Here is a 16,992-nt window from a genome sequence, read left to right on the forward strand (position 1 = left end):
ATACAGGTTACATCAACGTGCAGGGCTGAAATTGTTGTGATGTGTCTTGACTTGAACGTGCAGTCAGATTTCTGTTCCACTAGTGGCACCAAAATAGGTTTCCAGAACGCTCCTCCGGTCTGTCATTGGTCTTTCAAATAGATAGTCCCTCCCTAGAGTTATTTTTCCAGTTTAATATGAGTTAAGGGACAAATTATGGGGTAAGGTCAGTTCACAACAAGAACAATAACTATAGTTCACACAAAGAGGCTATAATCATGCACTGCAGTTTTGTCATCTGATGATTTAAATGCTTGAGGTCTTTAAAGTAAGGTGTATTCTAAATTATCTCTCAGTGTTTTTATTATTCAGCTGTAAGTCATTTCATCGATATTGTTCATATGTGTTGTTATGGTTATAGTTGGGGAGTGGTTTATGCTTTTCTCAGAGAATTAGAACAATTAATAAAGCTTAATACAGTAGTTATCATTAATGTCCTTAATTTGAACAAGCCTTTACCGATGGGATACAAAAAAGTTCAAAAGAGCCCTCATTTATTATCCACCAATATGGCCAATCTCTAATATCATTGCAGGTATGGGAGGTTGACAGTTCTCCAATCAGTACTGTGTTGCATGGTGAGAACTGCTATGTTACATAACATTTTTTTCCCTCGGTAACTAAAGGGAGCCGACCAGTCGACATCAAGCTCCCCCAGCCCCCAGCTTCTTTTCTCTGGCCCTCGCCACACTGTGTTTGGGGATGAGCCATAAAAGTGTCAGAGATCCCAGAAATATGGCCAAATTAGCCGGACACACAGTTGTCTCGTGAGTGGACATCGTAAAATTCCAGAGAAATGGGCGTTTCACATTCTTCACGCAGAGAGAAGGAATCCTCCACTGGGAGCCTGGGAATTTTTTTTTCTCTGAATAGGCACATTGTGGAAGAGCCCAGATCGTAACATGTCATTTCTCTGTTTGCTCTCTGATGGTCTGTGCAGTCATGTTTTCTGGATGCACTCTGCACCGGACTAAACAATGCAACAGGAAACCCTATTGAAGGGGGCCTTGACATGTTTCCTTCCTCTGGCTACGAGGCACATACACTCAGCAGAGCTTTGTTAGCGTTGAAGGGTTTGCCCTAAGGGGGGTATAAAACCCATCCTGCTTTCACTTTCTGTAAGTTAGGGGGATCATGTCTCCTTTTTTTTTTTTTAAGAAGTACCCAACGCTACAGTAGATTCCTCTTTCCCACCCCCATCCCGTTCCCTTCACTCCTCCCCCACTCCCCTCGCTGCACTCTCTGCAGTGGAAATGAACTCCGTACTATGGATATAAGGGTGAAGATGAGGTTTACAGCGAATTTCCAGCGCTGCTTGCAAGACAGCCTCCTGGACAGCCGCCAACATTCTGCAAGTCCTCTCTAGCCAACCAGAATTCCTTTTGGGAACCACCTGACCCTGAATTCCCAGACAAAGAAATGTTCATGCTTTCTTTTTTTTTTTTTTTTCTTTTTTTTTTTGAAGCGGTCTCTAGTGAGCCAAGAGTGGGGTAAAAAAAAAAAAAAAGCGACTCACACATTGGATTTAAAGTGCCGAGTGCAGGCGTGTATGGGTAGGTCGGCTGACATGTTTGTTGTTGATAGCGCAGGGGACAGTGTGCATGTCTGAGTAGACTTGCTGGAAGAGGAATATGCTGACTTCAGGTATTTCCAGGAGACTTGTTACGGACCATCTGCCCCGGGTAGCTTAAAGGAAACACATCTCTTTAAAACCAGAGTGCCGGACTGGGCTTAAAAACATTGCAAGTACAAGACAAAATGGTTTGCTTCAAAGTGTTTTTTTTTTTTTTTCTAGCCTATATGTTATCAAAGGGGGATTGCAGAGAGCTGAATGTATTTCCTGTTTTACTACCTCTGCAGGATGTTGTGCAGAGGGCAAATCTTTGGCTTTGTTCACGTTTGAAAGTTTATGCTTAGTTTTTAAGTGTGCTGTGATATGACAGTGTGCTTTTTGTGGTTATTTATACAGTTGGGTTGTTAAAACATAGCATGTTTTAGCTCAAACTAATGCTTTCAAACTTGTTTTAAAATGAAAGTTGTGCTTTTGAGCTTGAAAACAAAGATGATATACTTCTTTCAGTCTGTCAGATTTGGGTCTGTACCGTAAATGCATAAAAACGGTCAGCAGTTGTTGCTTGTGTTGTAACGGAAATGCGGTGCATGTCTTTTTAAGGGTATGCAAATATGAATGAACCGAGTGAACCCAGGAACCGCATGTGATTAGTGCATTGCCAGCACTCGCTCATACTCTGAGTCAAGGCTGCACAGACTGAAACAGGCAGACTTTTGCACTTCAGCTTTTGACGATTAATTCGCGATTTAAGGAAATAGCAAGATTTTAGACTAAAACAATTGTATGCAGCTTGAAGCAAACAAAAAAAAGTTTTAACATTAGGATACTTAGACTAAGACTCATTTTGCATGCCTGACCTCTGCTGCACTACTAATTACTGAGTCTTTAATGGACCCAGCACAATCACAAACTAAATGCATCCTCTATTCTCTGGGCTCGGGAGACTAAAAAGTGAACAGACTTTGTTCGGCCTCTCACAAAGTCGCATCAAAATAAATCGGATTGTCACACACTAGCAATAGCCATTCAACCCCTGCCTGCTGGAATTTTAGTGTGCGCTGCTGTGCTGCCGGCATTTGAATTAATACAGACTGTTTCTTCATATTGTTCAAAGTTTAAGGGAAACATTAGCTATAAAACATTATTTTTTTTGAAACGGTTCCTTAAGGTTTTTTTTTGTGTGTGTGCTGCAAGACAGATTTGTCAGCAGTGTTTAACATGTTTGGATTTTTAACATTTAAATTGCAGTAAAAAAAAAAAAAATTATATATATATATATATATATATATATATATATATATATATATATATATATATATATATATATATATATATATATATATATATATTGTAGGAGACTCCCAAAACAATGTTAGGTACCTTAAAAATGGCATAATAGGGGCAGTTTAATATGTTTAATTTAAAAACCAAAACTTCACTCCATTGCTTCTAGCTAAAATATAATCCATAATAACACTTCCTCCAGTGAATCCGTATCATCTGAATCAGGAGAGTAGTATACACAGATCAAGCACTGTTTACAAGTGAAAACAGCCCAAAACGGTTCCAAGGAAATCTCTCAGTGGATTTTGATTGGAGAGTACAACAGATTATGGGTTTTTCTTTTTTTTTTTACTGGAGTAAGCATTTTTATTGATTATGAAATGGTATTTTGTCCAGAAGTGACAATTAAATGGTTTAAGTTAAGTTAACAGTTAAAACTGACAGTTATAAATGTTTCTTAAAAAACACAGTTATTTCACATCACAAGATGTTATTGGAGTACTTGTGTATTATTATATTGTTTTATCAGCTGTTGGAATAATAACAGCTTCATTCTTACGCCACCCATTCACTGCAGAGGATCTATTGGTGAACAAGTGATATAATGCTAATTTTCTCCAAATTGGTTGTGATGAAACAATTAATTAAATACATTTACACTTTAAATTTATAATAACTGTATGTTATAATTTTTGTCTAATATTTTTAGTCAAAATAACATGAATGTATTTTTTAAATAATTTAATAGAAATATTAATTTATATTTGATTATGATTAGGGATGCACCAATGTATCGGCCGCCAATATTTATTGGCTGATTCTTTCTCAATTTACAACCATCAGCATATCAGCTATATAAGAAAAAAGGCCGATATAACAGACGGATGTTGTATTAATTAACTGCGTGAAGGCACTGAGCTGTATAATGTCTGATGCATAATGCTATCTGTATGCACTTTAATGCTAATCAAATTATTCTTGACTAAATAACTTTTGCAACTTTCTTAAGTGTAGCGGAACTCATTTAAATGATGACCAAAACTTTACTGATATTTTATTAAGTTTATTGCGTCCTTTTTCACTCCAAAAAAATCACCATAAGAGCTTAACAAAACACAGCACAAGAAGTGCACATTAAACACTCTCTCAGTTGTATTATCATCAACATACAACGAATTACACAAAACACTTATTACAACTAACAGTAAACAAATATATACAGATCTCCTGCGTTTTCCGGGGATGCTTAATAAACTGACAAACTTTATATCTGAAGAACTGCATGCTTTCATTACCCATATAGCTCCGTAGACTAGAAAACCGTAGTCAAAATAAGAGTCCAGCCTCCGTAAAGGAGATCTCTTACATATTTAAACTTACATTTCTGTTACAATAAAGGATTAATATGTTATTTTACATTTGTTTATTGTATTTCTGTACCTGAAAACTGTTGAAAACTGTTAAACCTACCCAAAAAGCATTGTTTATTTAATATGTGTCTTTGTTTTGTTGTATTTATGTAGACCTGTTGAATGTTAAATGGATCCAATCCATGTTCATTAGAAATTGTTTAATGATGCAGAAATAAAACTGCAAGTTTAATTTAAAGCAGTAGTTTTTGAACTTTGGTGATTTAAACCATGATCAAAATACTATCTATTTTGATGGCAAAATTTCAAATAAGAGAGAAAGTGACAAATAGTGGTATCGGTATCGGAATCGGAAAGTGTAATTTAAAATCGGTATCGACCCCAACAAATCCTATCGATGCATCACTAATTATGATTCTTTCTTCCCCAAAGAAGCTATTATAACTGTATAGCTGTATAGATCACTATTAGCAACTATAATTTTCAGTTTATCACAGAAACCGAATAGTTTAATTTGTAAGGCATGTAAGTAATACTGTCTTTTCATGCCTATGTCATATGAACAGAAACACATTTAAAGGGCTGAACATGCTAAATAATAGGCCTACAGGCATCAATTTGCAGTAGCTGATTGTGGAATTGACTTGAATCATCATGGTATATAAGAAAATTACAAGTTGGGATAAAGAATTTGCTAGAGGAGCTTTCTTGGAAAAGAGGCTTGGTTGATCATTGTAATGTGGAGAGCAACTTAAGGTTATGGGTGTTTCCTTTCAAATATAGGTAATGCTCCTAAAGGCTGAGCTGTACTATAATACATCACACCAGCTTTAACATAGAGCTTAAAAAAACAAAAAACACTTTCTCACAAGGTTACCCTTCTTAAATTTCAGAATTTGACTTATGTGCACTGTGTATAAGATCTTTAACTAAAAATGTTAGTTTATCACTTAGTTCTGTAAGCTTCTGTATTATTTTATGTGGCTTTTTTTTACTTAAATGAAAGTGCTGCATTACAGTACATCCACATTTTTAGTCCCATAGTGGCTTAAAAGTAAGTTTTCTTAGTGCTGATGCTGAGATTTACATCTCATTACTTCAGTGGCTGGAGGATATTCTTTGTTAGTTAGAAATGTAAGACTTGGACTAGTTTCAGAACCACTCTCTCAAAATAGATATCAAGATCTGTGTTTTTTATATTTTTAACTTGCTTTTTATAAGATATTTCATATTTATTCCTCTATAAATTGGACAACCATACAGCAAACTACTTTTCTTTGTAGTATCATATACACCCAAAACTATATATAAACTAAGACTTAAGTGTTTTTTTCATACTCATAAACAACAACACTGGTTATTTTAAGCTCTCTGTTGTGCATGACATACTGCTGATATATAGTTATTCCTGAGCTGGGCCATGTGTTTGTGGCTGACAAAGACTGTAAAGTACTGTACTCCTGGAACCTTCCCCCTTTCCTTCCTTCTCGTTTCCCCCTCCCTCAATTCCAAGAGCCAGACTCGCTACAGTGAGGCCCCTGAAGAGGGGCATTTACAGCTGGGGGCGAAAAAAAAACAGGTCCAGAAGCAAATCTCCACTTATAGCCGCAATGCTTTCCTCTCCTCCCCCAGTTTTTGTGCAGTCAATGTTATATTGATTTCTTCATTTTTATATATAAGTACCCCTTTCAAACTCTTCCTGAGTCTACATTGTTCACTCCCTGTCACTGTACATTTTGATACACTACAGTTGCCTGCAGTATTGGCTGCCTTTGTCTTTATTTATGATCGGTTTTGACAGTCCTGTAGTATCTATGATAGCTTTGAAACTTGAAGTCTGAGTTGTGTGTGGGTTCTATATCAACATTTTTACTCTTTATCAGTTACATAGGGTGAGTTTGACTTGTTGCGTGGAATGTAGATTGTGTACATTTCGAGTTAACAGAGCCGCAAGCATGTGAGATGAAATCAGCCTTGCGTAGCTCAAGATAATATATATTTTTTTAAATAAGTGTTTTAGATTTAAATTATACTCTGATTTAATCTTATTTGTATGCTTGACTTTAAATGATTGGACTAAGATTACATGAATGTTAACTCATGCCACTGGTGTATGACATAAAATCTTATATATGGTACAAGTAATTGTACATCATGGTAACAGTAGACACCATAATGTAGTTATTTTAGATAGAAAAAAAAATGCTTTATTTTGAAAGACCATGATGTGATGTCTAGTACTGAATAATCTAGTTATTTAAAATAGTTTTGAAAAAAAAAAAATCTGCATTAATTTAAAATATTCATAACAATGAAAACAGTGTGAAACAATTTGCCACATGAATATGTCTAATATGGTATAAACAGTGTAGGAACATCTCAGTGTTATTTCCATTTCATGGTGGGTCTCAAATTTTGTGACTCTGAGGTCCCCCCTTTCTCACATTCAAATAATTAATAGAACTTAATGATTTTAAATTTTAAAACATTGTTCCTTTAAAGTAAAAAAAAAAAAAAAACAACAACAAATATTGAAAAAAAAGGGAAACATTTTGGGGATCTAGAATTTGTTTGACCTTCTTTGTAACTTCTTTTTATTCTTTGTATCATGTAAAAAATTACTTTGGTAAAACATTGTTTTATTTATTAAAAGCATTTTAAATACTGCTGCCACTCTAATTGCTACTGCTTTATTTTAAAAAAAATAAGAAACTATCAAATCTAACAAGTATCAGTTACAAGTATCAGTATACAGTATGGAGTCCCCCAAGGCTTTGTATTATTTCCTCTGAAGTTTTGATGGTCTTCCTTTAGGACAGCCTAGCTGATAGCCTCCTTTTTGGAGCTTTTTATTAAACTTCTCATGTACCGATGGAGTGCAACATCCGCTAAGTTGTATCAAACGCCTTGAAATATCAAAGACATTTTTTTTAAATAACTCCAACTGAATTTGTCTGAAAGAAGAAATTAACATACACCTAGGATGACTTCAGGGTGAGTAATTTATGGCTTAATTTTCATTTTTGGCTGAACTGACTCTTTAATGATGCAGTTTAATGTTTCCTTTATACCACATACCCCAATTAAGAAAACTGAAGAGTGGGTAGAGTAAAGCAATTCCCTGCTAATAAATTCTGACAAACAGCCTATATCCATTGCACATAGAACTATAAATCTTGTCACTCAAATGCAATTTGCACCTGGAAAAATTTCTTATGATCATCTTCTATGATTAAGGACCTGAATGGTACACTTGATAGCAATTTTTTTTTATTACAGTATTCTTCAACCTTACAAATATTCCTAAGTTACAAAACATTCTTTGCTTGCTCATTTTGAAACAACATGAATTATGTACAGTGCTATACAAATTAAAAATGTACTATTTTAAGATCTTGCAGCTCCTTTCAGAAGTTTACCCAGACTTGATTGAGAACCACTGGTATATACCATCATACGGCCCAGTACTGCAGAGATAAATATAGGCATATATGCACAAAACCGCATGCTTAAACTTAAATATTCTTTCCACAGTTAACCACGGTCAAGGACAAACAGCCTGGCACATATGGCCCAGCTCATCGAAGCAGCCAGTGAAGCTATATAGATATTTATAAACTACAGTGGGGCTTCTTAATTTGAGGGGCCACATGTTTTTACTCCACACTTATCCTGTCTATTCATGCACACTCATGAGCTCTTGGCTCCAGAGCTTCTCTCCCCCCTCTGTGGGCTTATATGAATGTATAGTCACTGTAATGGAGGGAGTGAGCCTAAAGAGAAACTTTGGGAGCGCTTTTTGGGGATGGTTCCAACCATCTTCTCCACACACAAACACACACATGCACACACACACACAGGTGACTCTGCCAGGTTTACGTGTGTGTGAGAGTGAAATTGGAGATGGAGTTGGACCCCAGCAGCAGAGAAAGTACAGCTGTGAAAGAGATTCACGTGCGAGTGAGAGAGAACGAGAGGATGAGAGAGGTGCAGCTGTTGGGGATTTGCTGTGAGCTGCTTAAGTCATGGCTTGGCTCGTGTCTTCTGTTTTTGACCTAATAGCTTAGAGTCAGGTTGGACAAACTCGCTGAACTCTCCAGCGCGCATCCATCTCAGCCACGGGGGGAGCTCTCATTGTTACGAAGTAATCGCTCACAGCTTTCACTGCAATGAAAAGGGTACTGTTTTCACAGGTTTCTGCCACTTATCACACTCAAAAGGAGGGCACTTGTTCTTTATCAAAAGGATGGGGATATTTGTGTTGGCACGTGGGATTAAAGTACTATAAACAAACCGAGCTGTCACCATTACTCAAGCGCTGAACTGTGCTATTCTCAGGAAAGCCACTGCTGTTCCATGTGCTTTACCTCCTTCTCTTCCTGTCCCGCTGTTCCCTACGTTGCAGGCAGAGAAGAAGGCGAAACTGGTGTCTGTGATGAACTCAATGGAGGACCATGGCGAGGTAGAGTCAGAGCCTCAAAAAGACAGCTCCATAATCAACGTCCCACTACTCTTTTCTCCACCAACACTGCCAACGCAGCAGCAACCACCACAGCCTCAAGCTCAACCTCAGACCAACCTCAAACCCCAGCCTTCTCCCCAACAGCAACCTCCACCTTTCCAACAGCAACAGCAGCAGCAGCCTACAGATCCAGCCTCTCCAACTGTTGCCACCACCCCAGAGCCCGTATCTGTAGGGGACAGAAACAAGACCTCACCCAAGTCCACTGACACAGAGTTGGAGTACGAGGTACCAGTAGCTTCCTCATCATCATGGTGGTTTGGAGTTGATTGTTTTGAAATATTGTATACAATGCTGTAGATATTTTGTGATTTGGGAGGTTCGTTCTGCAGTTGTAGCTTATTTGGTTAGCCGGATAAGTTCTGTGAAAAATGTGGGATTTTCTGTTGTTCAGTGGCTGCTTAGAGTTTATTTCGTTTCGTTATCAAGGCAAAATAACTGACTTTGGAGCCTGCTTACTGAAAGGCCAATAATTCTCAGCGGAATCCCAGTATTATGCCATGTTAGCCTGGAAATTATCTGGCCAGATTTGAAAGCTAGGTTTAAGCAGTGGGGCCTGTCTTCTGCTAGAGAGTTTGTTTAATATGACTTTTGGAAGTAATTTGAAACTATTGTAGTACAGCTCTTTGCCTTAAGGTGTGTTCACATTCAAGTTTCTGGAAAATTTTGTGTGTGCAAAAAATGTCCACTGTGTAGAAATGAAGAACCTCTCACATAGAAGACACTTCAAAACCAAGCAGCTTTCTTTTGATCATATTGGTGAATCCACGTCACCAACTCGAACTTATTGAAAAATTCATGTAGGAAAACATTTCACCCTTATCACTTTTGAAAAAAGTTCAAAACCACCGAGTTACACCAGAACAGCAGTTCACTACAACAACTGCAGTTCAACTGTCATGTTTAAAGGTTGCCCATTTATAGCAATCACCATAGAGTAATCATACAGGCTGAAAATCAAAACAGTAAAAATAAATATAATTAAAGATAATGCAAAAACACAGGTTATGTTATGGTCAGTACCGATTTTATTGTATTTATGTAATGTGAATGAAATCATCCATCCTTTGTTTGTATATTGCAGGATGGCCGAGGTTTCGGCATTGGTGAGCTAGTCTGGGGAAAGTTACGAGGATTTTCCTGGTGGCCTGGACGGATCGTGTCCTGGTTAATAACTGGACGCAGTCGGGCGGCTGAAGGAACTAGATGGGTCATGTGGTTCGGTGACTGCAAGTTTTCTGTGGTACGTTTGTATTGTAGCAGAAGGTGTAAAACAAATTGATTCTTAAGGGGATTATTTTAATGTTCAGGAAACAATGCACGTTAAAGCGATGGTTCACCCAAAAATTTTAATTCTGTCATCATTTACTTGCAACATTGCTGTTGACAAAGGTTGCATTGTAACCTGGATCATGTTGGAAATGTTTTGTTTCATTTTTTCCCTGGTAGGTCTGTGTTGAGAAACTGTTGCCTTTAAGTTCCTTCCACAACGCCTTTCACCAGCCAACCTACAATAAACAACCAATGTACAAGAAAGCCATTTTTGAGGTGCTACAGGTAGGAATTTGTTTGTGGTACAGAGGATTAGACTAATCAGATTTACTCTAGTTTATTGTTGTATATCCTATTAATATCTCAGACCAGCAAAAATCTCTCTAAAGAAAATGTTTGAATGCCGTGCTTTGCAGGTAGCTGGCACTAGATCAGGCAAAAACTTCCTCATGGTTACGGTGAGTGACGACACAGACCCTTCCAAGTCTGAAGACATGCAAATCAAAAAGATGATTGAATGGGCCATGACAGGATTTCCACCCACAGGACCTAAAGGTCTAGAGCCGCCTGAAGGTAAGACTGCTGTTGTTTCATATTGATATACATTATTACATACATATTGATATACATTACATACATATTGCTTTTTCAGTGGAACACATACCTATGTATTTCCATGCAACTCTGTTGCAATGACAATCTACAATGACTGAATTTGTTTAGCTCCAAAAATAAAAATAAAAACACAATGAAAGTGGTCTGTATGATTCATGTGATATATGCCAGATCTTCTGAATTGACAATATAGCTTTGTGTGAGAATCATAATAAAATTAAAGCCACTATAACTTCCCCTCGAGTGAGTTGCTAACTTAAGACCCACTTTGACTGAATTACTGATTCAGGTGAGTTAAACTTGAGAACTGGATCAGTGAATGAATCGTTCATTTTAGTTCTAGTTCTTCTCAAAGAACCACTATGTTGGGCTCCAAAATCGAACTGATTTGTTCACAACTTCATGACACAACAATCAGGTCTGGAGGGGAAGTTTTCAGTGATGTGTCTGGTTTCCCGCAAAGCTCATATGGTTTCAGAACATTTTGAATATCACGAACGATTTATATGGACCATGTTTATTAAACCATTTTTGTGCCATTCATGACTACTATGAACTGTCAAACGATGACAATCATACAGAAACAGGAAAATACACACATGCAGATTCTTCAAAATATTGTGTTTTGTTAATCGCTTTTCATTTTTGGCTGCAATTGTTCCATGTTGTTCAGGTTTCTCAGTGCTACAATAGTTTTAGTTGATTCTGACTCTAAGGGAAAGGTTAAATTTTTGTGTATGTTGTTAACCAGATATGTGCAATCTGGTGAGATTTCTGATGGTCACAGTTCCTTGTTTCAGAGATTTTTAAGAATTTTGGCTTAAGAGTACAGATATAGATGTTATCCATTAAGCCTATACACATGCCAGCCCACCAGGAATAAATCTCTGTTCCTGGTTAAATCAAAACAACCCTGACCGCCGGACGTTTACATAGACACACCGTATAATCCGTTGACGAATAGCTATACGTACCATTGTGTCTTTTTCAGAGGAGCGTATCCCCTACAAGGAAGTGTATCCAGAGATGTGGGTGGAGCCAGAGGCGGCGGCCTACACGCCCCCACCAGCTAAAAAGCCCCGCAAGAGCACAGCCACAGAGAAACCCAAGGTCAAAGACATCATCGACGAGCGGACTCGAGGTGAGCGGACACTCTCACCAAACCAGGTCAGCGAGTTCAAAGAGTTCTCGCTCGTAAACACACACCCACACATGCTAAATCAGGATTAGCACTCTCATCTCCTCAGCTGGCAGAGTAAACACAAGAGGGTGTGTCTGGATCTATGACAGGGGTCTCGTCTAATCCTGCTAGTTTTAAGAGACACGTTTTGTATTGAATTGTGGCACATGTTTAAACATGGCTTTAAAATGGCTCTTTCGAATACATATTGTCCATTTGCTATTTTTATAATGCATGCTAAAGATTTCAAAATTACTTCCCGTGCTTTAGGGCAGGAAAACCTAACAGTAGTAATAAAGAGACGAGCTGTTAAATCAGCAGGGAGCTTTATTAAACAATCAAACAGAGGAAGACTGGAGCAGACTTGCACCATCTACTTTGTGGGTTACATGTAGAGCCAAGAGCTTCACTCCACTTGCAACAGTTTGGTAGTTACAAATGGCTTTATTTTTCACCTTAGTTATCAGACATGCTTAATATTTAATAATAATAATAATAAAAAAACTATTAAAAAGTGGTGCAATAAAATTCTCATAACAAAAAAACAGGGCTGGGCAAGTTAATGTGTTATTTTCGCGTGTTATTTACTTGATTAATGCTGACAATTATTTTATTGCGCGTTAACACCGTTTTTTATAATTATGAAAGTCTGTTGCTCACTGGCTCTGAATACACATACAGACAAATCTTGGGTCACAGGAGGGGATGCTCCTGATCAAATAATTTAGTCTAAGCATCAGCATTCACAAACCACTGTCCACTGTTATTTTTAACAGAAAAGAATGCGACATGCTCGTAATCATAATTTTATAAGTTGGAAATAGGAAGTGTCCGATAGCTCGTGAAGACAGCAGAGAAGCGCTCTCGCACAACAGTGGAGTGAATCCACTGTTAACTTTGTGGTTTATTATTTTGAGTCGTATTGGGACACCGTAACACATGTCCCTCTCACAATATATTGCTTTAGACATCTATCATTTTTGCTGCTCAGAAATACTCACGCAATCATGCAGCACGTATCAGAAGATCTGCATCCCGGCGCGGTTAGCGCTCACACTCACTGATCTATGCAGGGCCGTCGCCATTGGGGTGAAAGGTTCTGACGATTATAGGGGCCCACGGCTGAAGGTGGGGCCGGGGATCTCAACCGACTGGCTGAAGCCAGCATAAAAGATGCTCAGGACAGTTGACGCGCCACTGCTGCGACTTATAATTTTCACGTGTTTTTAAACCTTGCCAATTTAAACATTTAAAAGAGTTTAAATCATTCAAACATAAGACAGGAGAAAGCTCAACTGAGTAGGCTACTCACACACTGTGTTCGGTGCGCTCGAGAGAGACGCGTCTCACGGAGCTCTGCTTCAGGACGTTTGATGGAAGTTTTGGTTGATTCCATCACTTATCTTTCTATCAAAGTTATCCGACATTATCAAGATGACTTTGTTCTTGTCATATTTTATTATCTAAACTATAACAAATAAACTGTGATAATGTGAGAAATGTTGAAGGTGTCTGAATACGTTTTGGTTTGACTGTATATTTTATTTTACAGTGAAGACTATGCAGTGCTATTTTAAATAGTTGCTGTACCTGGACACCTACAAACTAAAAAAAAAAAAACATTGTGTAAATAGCACAAATAAATAAATAGAATGAACATACAGTAAAAATTAAACCATTTCAAAGAGGGCCCACTGGTACAACCTGCACCGGGGCCCTTCTAACCCCAGCTACGGCCCTGGATCTATTTATAACTGAACCGCACTTTTGCCCACCTCTTGCAACCCATCTAGGGACAGCTAATGGAGCGATCACACTAGACAAACGAACCATGTTTTGGGGGTCAAATGTGCTCCGGCACAGTTAAGATTGCCTAGTGTGAGCACACCCTAATTATTCTCCCACATCCCGCACACACGAGTCACGAGTCCGTCCATCAAATGTTGTCCCACGCCACACTCTGCTGCGATGGATCCCTCTGTTGTGTAGGTCTCTATTCAGAAGATGCCTGTTATAATGTAAGGATCGAGGCTTTGGACTCATAACTTGTTTTTCTATAACAAAGTATAAAATATTTTCTATAAAAACGTCAATGTCCTGGCAGTGACAAATAACTTGTTTTATGTTGAATTTAATTTCATTAATCTTATAAGTGGAGATTTAAGCTACAATAAATATAAAGGAACACTGCTGTAAAAAGCACCTTATTTGTGTAAAGTGTTTGCAAACTAAATGTTATTGCACTTTTGTTCATATAGCAGTAGGCCTACTTTTAAATAAAAAATGTGCACAATACACTACTTTTGAATGTATTATTAGTTTTGTGCATAACAATGCGATTAATTGCGATTAATCGCAGACAATAATGTGATTGATCACAATTTTTTTTTTTATCATTGCCCAGCACTACAAAAAATATATAATTATTATTATACATAATATACACTACTGTATACAGTTTGTACTGTTCAAAAACAGCAATAATGTGAAATTTTATTACAATAAAAAAAATATTCTATTCTATATTATTATTGTAAAATGCAGTTTATTAAAACTGAATTTTCAGCAGATGTTACTCCATTCTTCAATGTCATTCTAATATGTGATTTAGTGCTGAAGAAACATTTCTTATTGATTTCAATGCTGAAAACAGATGTGCTGCGTATTCATTTTTGTGGAAACTGTGAAACACCTTTTCTGGATTCTTTGAAAAATTTTACATTTTTTAAAATAGAAATATTTTCTAACATTATAAATGTCTTTACTTTTACTTTTAAAAGTATACATTTCTTTAAATTAATTTAATTATGACCCCAAACTGGTGTGTATTCAGTAGTATCACCACAGCAGTGTTGCTGCTTTGGTACCATCAATAGCTGTTTCCACTGTTGGGCCAAAAGCGGGCGTGCTAGTGCGTGCCAGGGCCAGTCGCGTTTCCATTGTCATTTCCGGTGCTCGATCGTGCCTCGTCGGTTCTTCCTCGTTTTTTTGGCCCGACAAAGACCTAGGGTCAAAGCGGGCCAGCTGGGGCTAGAGGAGTGGTTATGAACAAAGGCAAAGTTTCTCCACGTCTGGAGAGCGTCAGCTATAACACTACATTAAACTACATTACATTACATTAACTACATTAAAGTGTTACAGCATTCAGCTATAACACTAGCATTAAAAACTTTTTTAAATAAGCTCAAAAATGAGCTCAAAACTCACTTTCAGTCAGCAGCGAATGTTTGACATAACTTGATCCGATGTGGATTATAATCACCATACAAGGCATAAATATTTATTAGCAATGCAAAAGACTATGCACTCAGGCATTAACGTTACCATAGTAAACATGGTAAATGCGACCACTTGAAATCAGACGTCAGCTTCTTATTGTCTATCACATCTGTGTATTTATTTATGTATTTATCTCGAGAGTTTAGCTCCGCGTAGCCTATGTCATAAAATATAATAATGTTTTTTGTTCAGGAGCTTTTATAAAAATACAGGAATAATTATTATTTCTAAATGTGACATATATATGCTACTGTGGCTACAAATAAACAGAAACAAACTCGACTGAATTGCAGGCTATGTTCATAATGTTTTATTTCTGTCTGACTAATTTTTAATCCTGATAAATTAATGAATTATGATCAATGTAACACTTATTATAGTAAAACATTGATGCTTTTGGATTGAAATATTTAACAAAGCATGCAGACAAACGGCCTCTTTTATTATGGTGGTTTTTTGATCGCGCTAGTTCCATTGACTTATTTCTAATTAGTTTTCTGATAACTGATATTCAAAATATCTAGAAAAGGACAAAGACATATGTCAAGCAAACCTTGTAATTGTTGTACGGGTGACACTTTTGAACTAATTTCAACTTGTATGATGAACTAATATGTGTTAATATGTGTAACAAATGCCATCGTGGCAACTGGAATAATTGGCTTGGAGCCTTGCAAAATTTATTTTGCACTCAAAATTTGAAATTATTCAGCTGTTCATCATCACTTATTTCTGACATTAAATATATTTAATATATAGTACCACTACGATTAGCAGCATTATTTTAGTTCAGAAAATTTTTTAAATATTAAATAATTTAATTGTCAAAGTAATCTAAATGTAAACCAATGGAATTTCCATTCAATGAGATGTCAAGTAAAAAAATGGGCCAAATGTCTGAAACAATGGGAGGCTGTCCAGTTTTTTTATGTTTTTATTGTCTTTTGTTTTTCAGAGAGGCTTGTATACGAAGTTCGTCAGAAATGTAGAAACATTGAAGGTATGTGTTACACATACAGACTGAGATGTGTTTCATAACAGGCTGTCGGTCCGTGTTAGAGCCTCTGCTAAAATCTCTCTCACTTTGAACACTTCCAGACATCTGCATCTCCTGTGGCAGCCTTAATGTTTCCCTGGAGCACCCACTCTTCATCGGAGGAATGTGCCAAAGCTGTAAGGTAAAAGCCAGGAAATTCCTGCTTCCTACTTCCTCGAGGGCTTCCTTTAGACAAACGGCAGATGCTTTTTTGTCTGTGCCTTCTAAAAAAACAAATGTTACATACTTTATACAGTAAATGATCATTTGCCAGGCGTATTGTATAAGGCAGTCACATAAATAGTGTTTGTAAGTTAATGCAGTTTTTTTGTTACAGTGGAGTAAGAAAATAAGCCTGAAGGACTTGATTAATTGGATCAGGTGTGTTTAATTAGGGTTAAATCGAAACCCTGCAGGGCTCCGGCCCTCCAGGAATTGTGTTTGACACCCCTGTAAGAAAAAATTATGAGCACATTGAAGATCTCCATGAAGATGTTTATTGCAGCATAGCAGTGACAAAGTACATGTAATACCTTGGGTTCAACAAAGTTGCTCCTGTCGTAACAGCTGTGATCTATATGTTAATGCAGTTCTGACAACTAATTGTCTGAGATAATTTGTCCCACACCCGCTTAATTGCTGATGCTTTTATCTCAGTATACGGTATTATCACAGTATTGAAATTTTGGTCATAATACAGTATAGACGATTTCATCGAGCGCATGCACCTGGACCTAAGTTAACCTCCGGTCTTTGTTGGGTATATGGGTCTGGCTGCGGTGCCTTCAAACGCAGTTAAAGTTAAAGAGATGAGTAGACTGA

At 37.3% G+C, this 16,992-nt stretch overlaps 1 protein-coding gene across 6 annotated transcripts in view; it reads left to right on the forward strand.

Moving 5' to 3' along the window:
* The window catches only part of LOC127933288 (DNA (cytosine-5)-methyltransferase 3A-like), a 59,150-nt gene that overhangs the window by 24,184 nt on the left and 17,974 nt on the right, over positions 1-16,992 (forward strand). For 4 of the 6 annotated variants that reach the window (XM_052530147.1, XM_052530146.1, XM_052530145.1 and 1 more), the window contains 7 exons: positions 8,672-9,016; positions 9,873-10,031; positions 10,238-10,345; positions 10,477-10,633; positions 11,667-11,816; positions 16,090-16,134; positions 16,233-16,312. In XM_052530147.1, coding sequence (XP_052386107.1) covers positions 8,672-9,016; positions 9,873-10,031; positions 10,238-10,345; positions 10,477-10,633; positions 11,667-11,816; positions 16,090-16,134; positions 16,233-16,312 — 1,044 coding nt within the window. The other 2 variants (XM_052530151.1, XM_052530149.1) reach the window with 2 other exon arrangements.

Source organism: Carassius gibelio, chromosome A17, assembly GCF_023724105.1.
Source record: "Carassius gibelio isolate Cgi1373 ecotype wild population from Czech Republic chromosome A17, carGib1.2-hapl.c, whole genome shotgun sequence".
Classification (NCBI taxonomy): Eukaryota; Metazoa; Chordata; class Actinopteri; order Cypriniformes; family Cyprinidae; genus Carassius; species Carassius gibelio.